This window comes from Panthera pardus, unplaced genomic scaffold (genome assembly GCF_024362965.1).
Source record: "Panthera pardus isolate Hobbes unplaced genomic scaffold, ASM2436296v1 HiC_scaffold_20, whole genome shotgun sequence".
Taxonomy (NCBI): Eukaryota; Metazoa; Chordata; class Mammalia; order Carnivora; family Felidae; genus Panthera; species Panthera pardus.
Genome location: NW_026526766.1, coordinates 57,007,794 through 57,024,732, shown reverse-complemented (window position 1 = coordinate 57,024,732; position 16,939 = coordinate 57,007,794). Strand labels below are relative to the sequence as shown.

Here is a 16,939-nt window from a genome sequence, read left to right as displayed (position 1 = left end):
AAACAAACAAAATGCCACTTCCCTGATTAAATCCTTCAAAAGTTCCATCCACACCCCACCATGGTTATACCAAATTATTTGCAGTTTCTGGAAAGCATCAGGTTATTTTGCACCTTTGTAGTTTTATACAGACTACTGTATGAATCTAGAATGTTCTTTCAAGTCTCCACAAAGCCTATTCCTAATCGTCTTTCTAGACTGGTTTTAAATATAAATTATGTTAGCAGTCCTTTTCTGACATGTTAGTCTGGATATCCCTCTCATAGACCAGTACCATAGACTGTCATCTCTGTGTTTTAATTATGTTTCCTTTTCTGTTTTCATCCTTAGTCTGTATTCTTTGAGGGCAGAGACTGTCCCTCATATCTATCACCAGCATTTAACACAGAGCCTTTATAAAATATTTAAATGTAATAAAATAAATAGGAAAAGAGAGGACCCAGGAGGCTTTAAAGGTCTAGCGACTGGTTTCAGACTCTTTGATGAGTGGCAACAATCACTGATCAAAGAATGGACTTCACTGACACCCAGTATGGTCTGCCTATTGGACATATCCCTTAAGCACTGTAAATTCCTAAATGTCCAAAACTAAACTCATGCCTTATCCCTTTTCCTATAAATCTACTTTAGTGTTTGAGGTCTCTATCCACGTACCCTCATCTTTCCAGTCATCCAGGCTTACAATCACAATCTTCTGTTACTTCCTTTCCCAATATATCAATTTCTAAATCCTGACTTTATCTCCTCAGTGTATTTGTTTATCCTCTATCCCTCCTTCCCCCGGTGACAACTGCAGGACATGACCTGGACTGGAAAGATTAATCTAGGCTGAGGAACCTTTAGTGGTTATGGATGGGGTGGTTGCCAGGGCCCTATCACTGAGGAAGCCATGCATATATCCTCATATTCTCCAGCTAGGTTCCTTACCGTCAGCTCTAGCTCTTGCATCCTTCTGTGTATGGCTGTTGGCTGGGCTCCCTGGGAGAGCAGGCCCTGGATCCATCAGCTGGGCCAGGGGGCCTTGCCCAGCAGCTCTGAGGCCAGTAGGTGGCATCTCATTGGACTGGGGGCCCTGACAGACCTGGGTGGACCAGGGCTCTGGGCCAACTAGGTCCATGCCTGGCCCCGAAGGCATGGGTGGTAGGCTATGGCTACAGCGAACGCCCTCATCCAGTGGGCCCACCCTATCTTGTTGGGCTTCTTGGATGGGTGAGAACTCCTGGGAGGAGTCTCCAATGCTCAGTCGAAGTGGCGGAGAGCCAGAGCCTGCAGCTTTCTTCCGGCCTTTGGCGAGCTCGGCGAAGGAGGTGACCCGCCTAGGCGGGGCGCCAGGCCCAGCGAGGGCTGTAGGACCCTCACTCAGGCGCACTGGGCAACTCAACATGCGTTCCAGTGAGCCCAGGCGGACAGGAGGGCTGCGCGCCAGGGTGCGATCACAGCTTCGAGAGCGCTGGCGTCCAGTGCTAAGGTTGGGGGGTGAAGTGTTAGTGTACACTTGCCCCTCGATCACAGCGGGGCCCACAGGAGCTGCTGCTTCCACTGAGGAACCCACTGCTTCTTGCTCCTCTGGCTGGACTTCTGGCCTCTGGAATAGGTAATACTCAGAGGGCTGGCTGGGGCCAGGGTCTGGACCAGGGCCTGGTGCCGGGCTTATCTTGGTGTGTTCCTCAGAGCAGCTGGTGATGGAAGAGCCAGCTGGGCTTGGGGATGATTGGGAGGACAGGTCACAGGTGACAAGTTTATAGTAATTCTGTGTGGCCACAACAAGACGGGCCTGGCTCTGGAAGCAGGCTGTGAGGTCAGCCACAGCTGGGCAGGGCTCACAGTGTGGGCGGTAGGAGTTGCAGTTGGCATCGAGCTCAGGAGACGAGGCATGAGGACAGCCATAGCTCCCCTCCCTTCCCCCACTGTCGGGGTGGTGGGACTCACAAGACATCTTAGACTCAGCTGGGGAGGGCTGCAGGTCCAGGTAGAAGGCGCCAGGGTCTGAGTGGCTGCAGAAGGAAGAGTTGCTGCAAGACTGTGGGGCGGAGTTGAGATTGGCACGGGAGTTGCCATGCATCTTGTTGTAGAGGGTGCTGAAGGTGACCAGCACACCGTCTGAGCTGTTGCAGGAGGAGTCACTCACATAGCCCATGGACTGGTCAGCCGCCTCAGACTGACTGGATGTGCTACTGCAGCGGCAGTGCTGAGGTCCTGAGCCTGAGCATCTTGGGTTCCTTGGGGATTCATCTGAACTGAGTTTCCATTCGTGATCAAAGGAAAAGCCAGAGGTATCACTGGCTCCACCCCCACTGCCACTCCCACCAGGTCCCCCACACTCATCCAGTTCCATGGTCTCCGCTTCCAGTTCTGGCCGGCAGCAGTGGCTGGTGCTGCACTGCTGGGTATCCAAGGTGGCCACTGGCTCCTGCTCCTGCCCTTCCACTACTCCAGCCCGACTACGTGTTGCCCCCCATGGCCTGCTCACTCTAGGCCCAGGTGGTGGCAGCTGGAAAGGGGACAGATGTAAGGTGGGCTGACCAGCCCCATGCAGGTGGAAGGACTGCTGGGTGGCACTGTCACCAGTGCTGTCATCATATAGGTCACCAAGTCCTGGCTCAGCCACACCTTCCTGTAGCAGGAAGGGATTGTGTCGTTTAGGGGCCCCGGGGCCTCTTCCATCCCGCACCCTACTCTTCGTGCTGTCTGCAGACCGCGCAGATCCCCCCGGAGCAGAGTGCAGACTGTTGTATAGCAGCGAGTCAGCTTGTCCTAGGTCTTGATCAGTCTGGGTGATGCCCAGCTCAGGTGGGCAGAAGGGATTGGATCTTGTGCTCCCACTACCCCCACCTGCCCCTCCACAGCACTGTCTGTCTGGGACTTGACAGTGCACCAGGGGGATGTGGTGGACGATGAGGGTCTCTCCAGTCAGCTTTGGGGGACTATCCATTCTGGAAATTTCGAACAAGGGCATCAACAGCACCAGACACTGCCCCCGGAGCCCAGTGGGGCAGAACACATTTCATCAGGAGAGCTTGGCACCTGGAGAGAGAGGGAAAGAAAGGGAACCTAATGTCACCTCCCTGGAAGTCAGGGACATGCCCTTCCCATAGCATTTTCAGGTGGAGAAGGGCCCAAGAGGAGAAAAGATTCAGAGTCAAGATGGAGCTTGATAACACAGCCCAACAGGACAGGGTACCCCACCATACTCTGGACTGCACAGGCCCAGATCTTGAGCACCCCCTTCATTTTAAGTTGGCCATGCATCCACTTGTGACCAAAGGCAGAGCCCCTTTTAATGCCACATACGAAAATCTCGGGGTTTTCAAGGACAACACTTTCTCGTTTTCTTTCAAGGATGTGTTCTTAGCAGTAAATGATGACTAGTCCTGAGTACAGAAAAGTATGAGTAGTGACATAACTAAGAAAAATCATCTAGGATGACTGAAAGGGTGCTCAGCACTAAGGGGGATCCAGAGATGACTTAGTCACAGTTACAGCTTGCAAGCTTTCAGATAAGGGGAAAATCATGAATACTATATTATGTACTCACAGCAGTAAGCTATAATTTTGCAAGAAAACTATTTTTAAATATTTTCTATCATTTGCCCCCCTATGTCATCTCATTTTCTCTTCCTCTGAGCCCCAGAATGCTTATCCCTCTCTCATGGCTGTGGGCTAAGGATCCTTGCTCTTCTTACTACTGTTCTGGAGCTTCTTCTTCTTCTTCTTCTTTTTAAAGATTTTGTTTTAAAGTAATCTCTATACCCAACGTGGGGGCTGAGCTCACACCCCCAAGATCAAGAGCCACATGCTCCACAAACTGAGCCAGCTAGGTGCCCCTGTCCTGCAGCTTCTTGAATACAGAGACCAAATTGGGCATCAAAGTGACTGAAAGTATGCTAATCTCTTCCTTCTCAATGCAGGGCGGGTGTCTATTTCTATCTCTTTTGTATCACTCAGGCACAACATCACATAAGACCTAGCAAACATGACAGGCATAATACATTCTTGTCCAGCTCAGGGTACAGATCTTCTGAAGTGACCAAATTCTATCCAGTTTCAGCTCAGAACTTTCACTGTGGGGGTCTCCTAGAAAGTCTTCTCTTCCCAGTTTTTCTGATAGGCTAAGGTAAAGTTCTCTCTTGTTCAAGGTCTCCTGGCCCCAAGGACACAGAGCCCACTCTGAGCTTCTCCGGTATGTTGGCTGGACTGTGGCAGAATGGCTTCCTCAAATTCTAGTCTCCTGTGCTATCAAGTTCAATCCTAACAGTCCTCACTTGCTCAGATGCCTCATATCTAATTTCATTCATTTCTCTTCCTTCCCTTTTTATTCTTATCATTTTCCTTCCACCCACTACGAGTATAAATACCCCACAACCTAAGTTCTCCATCATTTAGTTGAATGCTTTATACCATCAATTTTTAAAATTTTAACTCATTTAGATTATAGGATCACAGCCCTTCATGTGGAGTACAGAAAAGATCTAGGCAAGTCACATATACTCAAGGACATGAAAAGGCAATAATAAATGAAAAGATTCAAGTGGCCGATAAATACATTTGTGAGGGATACAGTTTTAAAATATCATTATTTACAAATTAAATTACATCAAAATTAAAAAGTATTTACCCTCTTTTTCCCCCTTTCCTTTCGGAGAGGAAGACTTTGTTGGACTTCCAATCCTTTGTGAGTTGACTGGGGGTAGTAGATATGGGGGTAGTAGATACGGAGAAAGGCGGAAACTAGACAGACTAAACTGAGCTACAAGGTTTGAGTTATAGAAAACATGGGAATGAATATTTTTTACCTTGGATTAGGTGACGGTTTCTTCGCTATGACACCAAAAGCACAAGTGAAAAGTGAGAAAATAGATAAGGTGGATGGACATCATAAAAATTAAAAACCTTCACGCGTCGAAGGATACCATCAAGAAAAGACAACCCACAAAATGCGAGAAAATATTTACAAAGAGACTTCTGATCAAAATATATGAAGAACTCTTACAACCCCACATTAAAAAGACATATAACCCAATGAAAAACTGGGCAAAGACTTGCCTAGACATTTCTCCAAAGAAAACACACAAATGGTCAATAAACACATGAAAAGATGCTCAACATCATTAGTCATTAGATAAATGAAAACCACATTGAGATACCACTTCACCCCCAGCATGATTCCTAAGATAAAAGACAGACAATAATAAATGTGTGAAAATGTGGAGAAATTGGAACTCTCAAACTTTGCTGGAGGCATTGTAAAATGGTGCTACTTTGGAAAAATAGTCTGACAGTGCCTTAAAATGTTAAACATAGAGTTACCATACGTCCCAGCAATTCTACTCCTAGGTATATACTCAAGAGAAATGAAAACACATGTTCACACAAAAGCGTGTATATGAGGGGCACCTGGCTGACTCGGTAAAGCATGTGAGTCCTTATCTCAGGGTTGTGAGTTCAAGCCCCAACTGGGTATAGAGCTTACTCTATCTATCTATCTATCTATCTATCTATCTATCTATTAATTTATATTTTATTTTTTAATGTTTATTTATTTTGGAGAGAGAGAGCACAAGCAGGGGAGGGGCACAGAGAGAGGGAGACTGAGGATCCAAAGTGGGCTCTGCACTGGCAGCAGTGAGCCCCAGTGCAGGGCTCAAACTCATGAACTGTGAGATCATGACCTGAGCCAAAGTCAGATGCTCAACCCACTGAGCCACCCAGGCATCCCTATTTATTTATTTATTTATTTATTTATTTAAATTTATTATTTATTTATTTATTTATTTATTTATTTTTTTAATTTGGTTTTTCTTTTTGCTTTTCTTTTAAGATTCTATTTTTAAGTAATCTCTTCACCCAATGTGGGGCTTGAACCTATAACTCTGAGATCAAGTGTTGCATGCTCCACTGACTGAGCCAGCCAGGCACCCCAGTGTAGTGCTTACTTTAAAAATAAATAAATAGGGGCACCTAGGTGGCTTAGTGGGTTAAGCATTCAACTCAAGCATTGATTTTGGCTCAAGTCATGATCTCATGGTTAATGAGACTGAGCCTTGCATCAGGCTTTGCGCTGACAGTGCAGAGCCTGTTTGGGATTCTCTCTCTCCCTCTCTCTCTGTCTGCCCCTCCCCTGCTCAGTCTCTTACTCTCTCTCCAAAATAAGTAAATAAACATTAAAATGAATAAATAAATATATAGATAAAGCTGCACCAAAAAAACGATGTTAAAAAAATAATGTGATATATACATACAATGGAATACTATTTAGCAATAAAAGGAATGAAGTGGTGATCCGTGCTACAACATGAATGAACTTCAAAAAGTAAAAGAAGCCAGTCATAAAAAGCTTTTTTGTATGATATAGGATTCCATTTACATGAAATTTCCAGAACAGACAAACCCACAGAAGCAGAAAATAGATTAGTGGTTTCCAGGGACTGGGGGACTGGGGAATGGGGAGTGACTGCTAACAGGTATGGAGGTTCTTTCTGGGGTAATGAAAATGTTCTGAGATCAGACAGTGGTGATAATTATGAAAGTCTGCGAGTAAAATCAAAACTACAGAATTTTATGGTATGTGAATTATACCTTAACAAAGCTGTTATTTAAAACCTTTTTTAAAAATACACACAAAAGGTTAGGAGTTATGAGGTCAGGAGGGGTGAGGAAGGGAACCAGTGTTGAGCAGTGGAGGGGATGGGGCATTTGCAGAAACAAGTTGAGAACAAGAAAAGAGAAAGAGAGCTGCCTTAAAGTATGGGATTTTATAGAGAGAAATAAAGAGGATTTTTAGGAAGTTTAGCTATGAGGTACATGAGATAATTTTCTCTTTACTCCTTCATATCTCTTCCTTCACCAAGAAAACTTGGGTTCAAATATATATGCCACAAGGATAACAGAAAGTTGGAAACAACCTGAAATTCCAATAATAATCAATCAACAAAAAAGAAAAGAGCAGGGGTACCTGGGTTGCTCAGTCAGTTAAGTGTCCAACACTTTTTTTTTCTTAATTTTTTAATGTTTATTTATTTTTGAGGGGGGTGGTGCATATATAGAGGGAGACACAGAATCGGAAGCAGGCTCCAGTCTCCGAGCTGTCAGCACGGAACCAGATGCAGGGCTTTAACTCACAGGCCCAGAGATCATGGCCTAAACCAAAGTTGGACACCCAATTGACTAAGCCACTCAGGCACCCCAAGTGTCGCTTGATTTTGGCTCAGGTTTCTCTCAGTTGGTAAGATCAAGCTGTGTTGGGCTCTGCACTGACAGTGTGCAGTCTGCTTGGGATTTTCTCTCTCCTCTCTCTCTGCCCCTTCCCTTTTCATATGCTCGCACTCTCTCTCTCAAAGATAAACTTAAAAAATTTATCTATTTATTTATTTATTTGTTTGTTTGTTTTTAAAGAATTATAAAAATGATTTTATTTATTTTATTTTTTTGAGAGAGAGGGAGATGCACAGAGAGAAGAAGAGAGAGAATCCTAAGCAGGCTCCATGCTGTTAGCACAGAGCCCAACACAGGGCTCAAACTCACTAACCATGAGATCATGACCTGAGTTGAGATCAAGAGTTGAATGCTTAATCGACTGAGTGACCCAGGCACCCCTGGAAAAAAAATTTTTTTTAATAAAAAAGTAAGAGCAGAGTAACATTAAAATATGTCAATGTGACCACTGACTTGGGAAAACATTCACAAAATATTAGGTGAAAACTGCAAACTACAAACAGTAAGTACGATATGACACCATTTTTAAAAATAAATATATGTCTATATGTGTCTTAGTCTGTTGAAGCTGCTATGACAAAATATCTGAGACTATGTGGCTTATAAACAGCAGAAATTTATTTCTCATAGTTCTGGGGGCTGGGAAGTCTAAGAACAAGGTGTCAAAATGGCTGTGTTCTGCCCTCTTCCTGGTTCATAGCTGGCACCTTCTAGCTGTGTCCTCATATGGTGTAAGGGACAAGAGATGTCTCTGGAGCCTGTTTTGTAAAAGCAGTAATATCATTCATGAGGGCTTTGCCCTCATGAAGTAATCACCCCAAGGCCTACCTCTTACTATCATTACCTTTGTGGGTTAGGGTTCAATATATGAATTTGGGGGAACACAGACATTCAGACCATAGCAATATGCATGAAAGAAAATCTGAAACCATATACAACAAGATGTTAATAGTTCTTATCTATGTTGAGTGATTTTAGATTATTTATAAGTTTACCCTTTTGGTATTAACTGTATTTCCTAATTTGTATGTAATATATATCTATTATGTATGTAATTTAAACGGTTTTATTTCCTTTAAACAACATAGATACCACAGGTTCAGGGCTTGGAGAGGGGGTCTTCCCCTTATAGATAGTACTAGGTTTCCCCAAGGTCCAGGCTATCATCTGAGGTCTGGACTAAAGGAGCTATCTTGTACATATAGCAGTAATTTTAGGAGTACCTATGGGTTATAGCCATCACTTGATCTTCAATGAATATCCAGCCCCCCTATATTTTTTTAATTTAATTTTTTTTTGAGAGAGAGAGAGAGAGAGAAAGAGAATGCACATGCTCGTGAGTGTGTGAGAGCAGGGGAGCGGCAGGAGAGGGAGAGAGAGAATCATAAGCAGGCTCCATGCCCAGCATAGAGGCTGACCTCAGGAACTGTGAGATCATGACCTGAGCCGAAATCAAGAACTGGACGCCTAACCGACTTAGCCACCCAAGCGCCCCGACCCAACCCCACCCCCCTTTCAAACCACCATTTTCAAGCGGTATTCACAAATATACAAACATAGAAACTTGTGATTCTGATCCACAAAACTATTATTGAGTCATACATGCTTTGAAATGGAAAAACATAGTGATACACAGAGTCTAGAAGGCTGATCCTCTAAACCAGAGATAGAGAATAAATGGATAATGGAAGATGATGAAGAATCTGTACCTGGAGGGTGCAGAGAGTTATATTATACCGTTATGTTTACGTATCTGTCCCCCAGGCTAGAGTGTAGCTTCTTGAGGTCAAAACCTGTGATACAGTCAACTCTGTGTCCCTGGAACTTATACACAGTGCTTGGAACATGGTAGGTGCTCGGTTATTTGTGGACTCCTATTTTACCCATTTATTTTTTTTTAATTAAAAAAATTTTTTTCCTAATGTTTATTTATTTTTGAGAGAGAGAGAGTGCAAACGGGAAGGGCAGAGAGAGAGGGAGACAGAATCTGAAGCAGGCTCCAGGCTCCAAGCTGTCAGCACAGAGCTGGACATGGGGCTTGAACCGACAAACCATGAGATCATGACCTGAGCTGAAGTCTGCCACTTAATGGGTTGACCACCCAAGTGCCCCTATTTTACCCATTTAAAAAACTGACTTATCTTTTTATTATTGAGTTGTAGGGGCTTTTAAATTTCCTTTATCAGACACATGTCTTGAGAATATTTTCTCTCAGCCTGTGGCTTGCCCATTTGTTTTCTTTAAAAACATTTTTTTTAATGTTTATTTATTTTTGAGAGAGAGAGAGAGTGTGTGAGTGGGGAAGGGGGTAGAGAGAGAGAGGGAGACAGAATTCTAAGTGGGCTCCAGGCTCTGTGTTGTCAGCATAGAGTCCAATGCGGGGCTTGAACTCACGAACTGTGAGACGCTTTACCGACTGAGCCAGCCGGGAGCCCCTGCCCATTTGTTTTCTAAATGGCGTTTTTTTTTTTTTTTTAAGTTTATTTATTTACTTAGAGTGCATGTGCAGGGGAGGGGCAGAGAGAGAGAGAGAGGGAGAGATAGATAGAGAGAGAATCCCAAGCAGGCTCCACACTGTTAGCACAGAGCCGGACTTGGGGCTCAAACTCACAACCATAAGATCATGACCTGTGCTGAAATCTACAGTCGGATGCTTGACTGACTGAGCTACCCAGGTGCACCTTCATGGTGCTTTTTAATTAATGGAAGTTTTTAATTTTATAAAATCCCATTTATCTTTTATGGTTAGAGCCTTCTGTCCCATTTAAAAAATCTTTGCCTATCACAAGATCATAAAGAAATTTTTCCTTTTTTTTCCCCCCTGAAAGCTGTATAGTTTTAGCTTTTACATTTAGGTTTTGTTGAATCCTATTTTAACTGTAAAGCTCTATCACTGTTTGATTCATTTTATATTTTTGTATCTTAGAAAAGGTCTTATTCCTTTCTGATTTCCACACAACCAAGGGGGATGCCTGCCAATATTTCTTTCACAGACAACTCTAGCTCAGTCAACCGAGGTGACGTACTGCAGGCATCCCATGAGATTTTGTATTCATGCCCCCTCTCCTGAACTTGCACATTTTTGTAAAGCACATTTTTTTTTACATGTCACCTCACTGATCCTCACAACAACTCACCAAAGTAGGCAGAGCCACTTCCATTTTAAAAAACAAGGAAATTGACAATCAAAAACAAAAGGACTTGTCCAAGATCATTCAGTGAATAAATGACAATTAGACAGGACTCAGGATAACTTAACTTTTGTGAGTTAAGAATGTAATGAGAGTATACTATACATGTGACTTTATTTCAAACACAACACAACACACACCTCTTAGACTTCTTTCTTGGGAATGACTTGTTCTATAACAATACAAGTTTAATACTGTGGGCCATGAGCTCTAATAAATTTGAAGAGAAAACAATAGGGTAGAAGAGCTCATTGCAGATCCCCTCTGCACCCTGATTAAATGGAGAGACATGGGAGATGACGATGGGGAAGGAATAGAGAATCCAGAATAGGAAGAGAGTGAAAGAAAGCTCTCAGAAGACGGGCCCAATAGCTATGCCTAGTAGGAAGATAGTGGTTGGGTTCAGCCAGCATAAAGTTATGAAGTCTAGCTCTCCAGAATCAGGGAAAGCTTTCCATGAGAGCCCTTTTCCTGGCCCCCATCCCAAATGGATGTCTCTTGGCCTAACATAATAATACTATTTATTAGTGATCATTCACTGAGCTCTTACATGCCAGGTGATTTACATATGTCATCTCTAGTTCCACTATGATCTTTTAAAGTAGGCACAATCATTCCCACTTCACAGATGAGAAAACTGAAGCTTAGCAAGAGTAAATCGTTTGCCCACAATTACACAACTGAGATGGAACAACACAAACCAGGTCTGCCTAACTCCTAATTCTTCCTACTACAACAGCCTCCCAAAGAAAATGTTCAGGGGCCACACCCTTTTCCGAAAGTACCGGCATTTATTCTGCTACTATAGCAGCTGCTTCCTACCTTTCCTGTATAGGCCCACACTTGAACCTCCACTTACATAATTTGGATTTACCCACTTGTCTATTCTCTGAACCGACAGTCCCTTTTATATTACCACCTCAGTAATATGAGTGTTATTAAACACTCTTCAATCCACTCCTGTCTCAGTTCCCAGCCCTCACCTTCCTGCCCCATTTATAGTCCCCAAGGCCCCTTTTCCCTGTTCTGTAGTTCACATTCCTAGATGCTTCCTGGGAACTAACACCCTCCCTCCCGCAACTTCCCAGTGTATTTGCCAACCACATATTTGCACAATGTGGAACTACTGACTCCTTTTAGCATATGTATTTGAATCATTCACCAAGGTGGTCAGTGGAAATGGGAATTTAAGGAACTCTTTCTATCTGCTCAGCAATAGGTCAACTCTGGGCAGGAGAATGTTCTAAACTCCAGAAGAAAGGTTTCCCCTGTCTTTGGTCATCAGCATCTTTCTGCCAGTCATAAAACTCTTTTCCTCTTTTCTTGGCCTCCTGAAGGAAGACTGGGAAGACAGCAGTATTCAGTTGCTCTTCTCTAACAACCTGACCTTGATCTGTGGCCCGATGAGGAGCATCAATAGCACTGATAACTGTTTTCCTGTCTGAGTCTTCTCTTGGGCATGACTGAAGGGAAGAGACAAAGAGGGTGGATTTGGGAGGACCAGCTTATGCTTAGGTCTCTTCCCGATAGGAATCTACGTCTGTATAAGGAGACTGATTATAACAGGTCAGGTGCTGTAGGCATTACAGTGACTGCCTCCTCACATTCCCCCTCCCCCAATATACTATAGAGCCTCTTGGTCAACATTCTTTCTTATTCCATCCTTACCTGCAGCCTGGTGGCTCCATGGCAACAGAAGATATGGTATGCGTGTCTATGGGCATGTATGTTTATGTATGGAGGAAAAGAACGGGTTGGATGCTTCCCAGCCCTTCCTCTTGAGAACTGCTTGGATCCCTGCATATTCTCCATCATAAACTTACAATAGCTTTAGGGGTGTCTCCTCCCATTAAGTCTTTGTTCCTAGATCTGACCCCCCTTCACCATGACCCATACTATAGCAGCCTAATTAGAAACGCCAAGAAAAGAGGGGATCTTCTGTTGCTTGACAAAATAGCATTAGCCCAAGCCTCTGCACCACAGCCCAAATGTATGCATGGACGAGCTCATCTAATGTTTGCTCTCATGCTTGCACTCTCTCTCTCTTTGCTCTCTCTCTTTCTTTCGGAAGGACAAAGCCAACCCTCAGAAGCCGGGGTCCAAATGTGCTGATCGGTTATCCTAGCGTCTCTGCCCTGCCCCTCCCCCAGCTCCGCTAAGCCATACCTCTGTAAGGAGCCTTGAGCTGTACCCGGAGGCTTCTGTTCCTTTTGCACTGCAACCAAGCTCTACCTCGCCAGTTCCAGCTGAGGCATTGTTCCACGGGACCACACAGGGGGAACTGAACCGATTTCCTAAGATCTGATTTCTGCTAATACAATGGCATCGTTGCTAATGCAGGGAGGCTGCGCAATCCCAGCCCCAGTATCCTTGCTGCTGCCGCTGCTACTGGTGCTGCGGTGACGTTGCTGCTAAGGGAAGGGGGAAGGGAAAGGAGCAGGCATGCCCACAGTACAGCCACTCAGCCTCCCTCCCTGTCAGTCCCTGTGGGCCCTTTAGCCTAGGGAAGGGGGAGGGGAGAGAAAGCCACAGAGGGCAGCTAGGGCTGGAAGACTGAGAACTCTCAAGGCAGCAAAGAAAATTAGACCCGAGAGCTGGGTCTAGCTTCTCTCTTGCTCTTAGGAGTCTCAGGGAAAAAGTCTGGGCAGAGCCTTAGAGCTTCCTTCCTTCCTTTAGGCCCCTCCTTTTAGATCTTAGCCAGAAACCTCTCCCTCCTCTCTTCACCCACTCTGAATGACTCCTTGTTTTCCAGCTTTTTCCTTTCACTAGGATTCCAGACTAGCCTCAGGGCAGAGCAGCCATCCTGGGAGGGGGTTTCTGAAACCTTGAAGGGAGGTTTCAGGGACCAGGCATCATTCTGTCAGCAGGTAGACTCTTTGTGTATCCCAGCTAGATTCAGCACTAGGCTTTCTAGGGTGTGCCTCTTCAGAGAAATGCGGTCTGTCTCAGAAAAAAGAGAGACTGGGCCATAGGCAGGCTTCTATACACAGGGTGGTAGTGAGCCTTAGGACCGAGTTGGGCACAGGTCCCTTCCTAACACAGAGTCTGATTCAGTTCCTTACATCTTCAGAGGTTCTTTTAGTGTGGCCGGAACAAAACCTTCTCCCTTCACCTGCATCAGGTTTTGGTCAAGTGCCTGCCGGGTGGCGTCCAGCTGAGCCAGTGGTGAGGCAGAATCCATTTGACCAGGCTGAGGGGCCAGGAAGCTTATTTTCCTAGGGAAAGGAAGGCTAAGGAAAGGGAGAGGTCTTCCCTCTGCCAGAGAAAAATCTCAGTTCTGCCTGTAGGTCTACAGAGCCCTTCACCCCTTCCCAGCTCCACTTTCCTCAGGTTCTGGGCCAGTTCTGTGGGAATCAGTAAACAGTGGAGAAGCTACAGCCAGAGCCAGTTGTATAGTAAGCAGCAGCACTGTCTGTCTACTTCAGGTCACTGCCCCCTGCTGCCACCCTTGATGGCAAAGACAGTCACAAGCTGGGGACCTATCTAGGTCTCCTCTCAGTGTTGACTAGTATCTGGATCCCTCAGCCAAGCCCTGGATTTCAGGTCCCTAGAAAGAAGACTTGGGTCCAGTGGCCAGGACCACAGCAACTACCACTCAGGATCCACAAGAGATATAGTTTCTTTCCCCTTATTGCTTCTTCTATTTCTTATGTGACCCATGAGTCTACAGATGATACGCTAAAATGAACAGAGTTGCAGAGAGAACAGAGAAGTAGGTAAAGTTCCAAAAACCCACCTCCAACTTCAATCTGTTTGAGGGGCCAGGGCACCTTGATCTCATAAAGCAGGAAACAATGAGGAAGGGAAGGAGAGAAGGAGGCTGCTTCATAAAAGTGACCATTAGTGGTTTTCACAAGGAGACTGAAAGCAGCAGAAATGGTGTTGGTGTCACTGTACATGCATACCTCCTTGTATGGAGCGTCACTTTATTATGTTTTCAGATACTGCATTGTTGTTGTTGTTGTTGTTTGTTTTTTGGCAACACTGTGTGGAGCAAGTCTATCAGTGCCATTTTTCAAACAGGATTTATTTATTTTGTGTCTCTGTGTCATATTTTAGTAATTCTCACAATATTTCAAACTTTTTCATTATTATTAAATTTGTTATGGTGACTTGCGATCAGTGATCCTTAAAAAAATTTTTTTTAAGTTTATTATTTTGAGAGAGAGGAGAGCATGTGCACGTGCATGTGAACAAGTAGGGGAGGAGCAGAGAGAAAGGCAGAGTAAGAATACCACATAGGCTCTGTGCTGTCAGCTCAGAACCCAACATGGGGCTTGATCTCATGAATAGTGAGATCATGACATAAGCTGAAATCAAGAGTCGGAAACTTAACCAACTGAGCCACCCAGGCACCCCATGAATAGTGATCCTTGATATAACTATTGTTAATTGTTTTGGGGCACCATGAACCATGCCCATAAAAGATAGTCAACTTAATAAATGTTGTGTGTGTTTTGACCGCTCCACTGTCTGGCTGCTCCCCTCCCTCTCTCCTTCCCCTTTGGGCTTCCTTATACCTTGAGACATAATAATATTGAAATTAGGCCAACCAATAACCCTACAGTGGCCTCAAAGTGTTCAAATGAAAGGAAGAGTTGCACATCTCTCACTTTAAATTAAAAGGTAGAAATGATTAAGCTTAGTGAGGAAGGCATGTTTATTTATTTTTATTTTTTTTAAATATGAAATTTATTGTCAAATTGGTTTCCATATAACACCCAGTGCTCATCCAAGGAAGGCGTGTTTAAAGCTGAGATAGGCCAAAAGCTGGGCCTCTGTGTCAAACACTTATCCAAGTTGTAAATGCAAAAGAAAGTTCTTGAAGGAAGTTAAAAGTGCTACTCTGCTAAACACATGAATCATAAGAAAGCAAAACAGCCTTACTATTGATATGGAGAAAGCTTCAGTGGTCTGGATAGAAGATCAAGCCAGCCACATTTCCTTAAGCCAAAGCCTAATCCACAGCAAGGTCCTAACTCTCTTTAATTCTGTGAAGGCTGAGAGAGGTGAGGAAACTACAGTAGAAAAGTTGGAAGCTAGCAGAGGTTGCTTCATGAGGTTCAAGGGAAGAGGCCATCTCCATGACATAAAGTTGCAAGGTGAAGCAGCAAGTGCTGATGTAGAGGCTGCAGCAAGTTATCCAGAAGAGCCAGCTGAGATCATTAACGGAGGCGGCTACATGAGACAACAGATTTTCAATGTAGACAAAACAGCCATATATTGGAAGAAGATGTCTTCTAGGACTTTCATAGCTAGAGAGAAGAAGTCAGTTCCTGGCTTCAAACTTCAAACGATAGGTTGACTCTCATTAGGGGCTAAGGCAGCTGGTGACTTTAAGTTGGAACCAGTCAGTGTTCATTCATATAGCATTCCAAAAATCCTAGGGCATTTAAGAATTATGCTAAATCTACTCTGTGCTCTGTAAATGGAACAAAGCCTGGATGACGGCACATCTGTTTACAACATGGTTTGCTGAGTATTTTAAGCCCACTGTTGAGGCCTACTGCTCAGAAAAAAAAGATTCCTTTCAAAATACCACTGCTCGTTGACAAGGCACCTGGTCACCAAAGAGTTCTGATAGAGAGGTACAATGACATTAATGTTATTTTCAAGCCTGCTAACAAAACATCCACTCTGCAGCCCAGGGGTCGAGAAGTCATTTCAACTTTCAAGTCTTACTGTTTAAGAAATACCTTTCATCAGGCTCTAGTGCCATATATAGTGATTCCTTTGATGGATCTGGGCAAAGTTAATTGAAAATCTTCTGGAAAGGATTCACCACGTCTGGTGCCATTAAGAACACTCATGATTTATGGGAAGAGTCAAAATATCAACATTAACAGGAGTTTGGAAGAAGCTGATTTCAACCCTAATGGATGACTTTGAGGGGTTCAAGACTACAGTGGAGGAAGTGAGTGCAGATGTGGTGGAAATAGCAAGGGAACTAGAATTAGAAGTGGAGCCTGAAGATGTGACTGAATTGCTATTACTGTCATGATAAGATTTTAATGGATGAGGAGTTGCTCCTTATGGATGAGCAAAGAAAGTGGTTTCTTGAGATGGAATCTACTCCTGGTGGAGATGCTGTGAAGACTGTTGAAATGACAGCAAAGGATTTAGAAATTACATAAACTTAGTTGATAAAGCAGTGTGGGGTTTGAGAGAATTGACTCTAATTTCAAAAGAAGTTCTACTGTGGGTGAAATGGTATGAAATGGCATTGAATGCTAGAGAAATTGTTTGTGAAAGAAAGAGTCAATAAATGTGGCAAACTTCATGGTCTTATTTTAAGAACTTGCCACAGTCACCCCAACCTTCAGCACCCACACCCTGATCAGTCAGGAGCCATCAACACTGAGGCAGGACCTTTCACCAGCAAAAAGATTACAACTCACTGAAAGCTAAGATGATGGTTAGCATTTTTTAGCAATAAAGTATTTTTAAATTAAGGCATACACATTTTTTAAGACATAATGCTATGGCACACTTCACAGACTATAGTATAGTATAATTGTAACTCTTATATGCACTGG

At 44.0% G+C, this 16,939-nt stretch overlaps 1 protein-coding gene across 4 annotated transcripts in view; it reads right to left on the bottom strand.

Moving 5' to 3' along the window:
- The window catches only part of RUSC2 (RUN and SH3 domain containing 2), a 65,985-nt gene that overhangs the window by 10,293 nt on the left and 38,753 nt on the right, over positions 1-16,939 (bottom strand). For 2 of the 4 annotated variants that reach the window (XM_019454579.2, XM_019454580.2), the window contains exon 2: positions 928-3,024. In XM_019454579.2, coding sequence (XP_019310124.1) covers positions 928-2,956 — 2,029 coding nt within the window. In that variant the 5' untranslated portion in view covers positions 2,957-3,024. Of the gene's footprint in view, positions 1-927; positions 3,025-12,569; positions 13,043-16,939 lie in introns of those variants that run through there. The other 2 variants (XM_019454578.2, XM_053908083.1) reach the window with 2 other exon arrangements.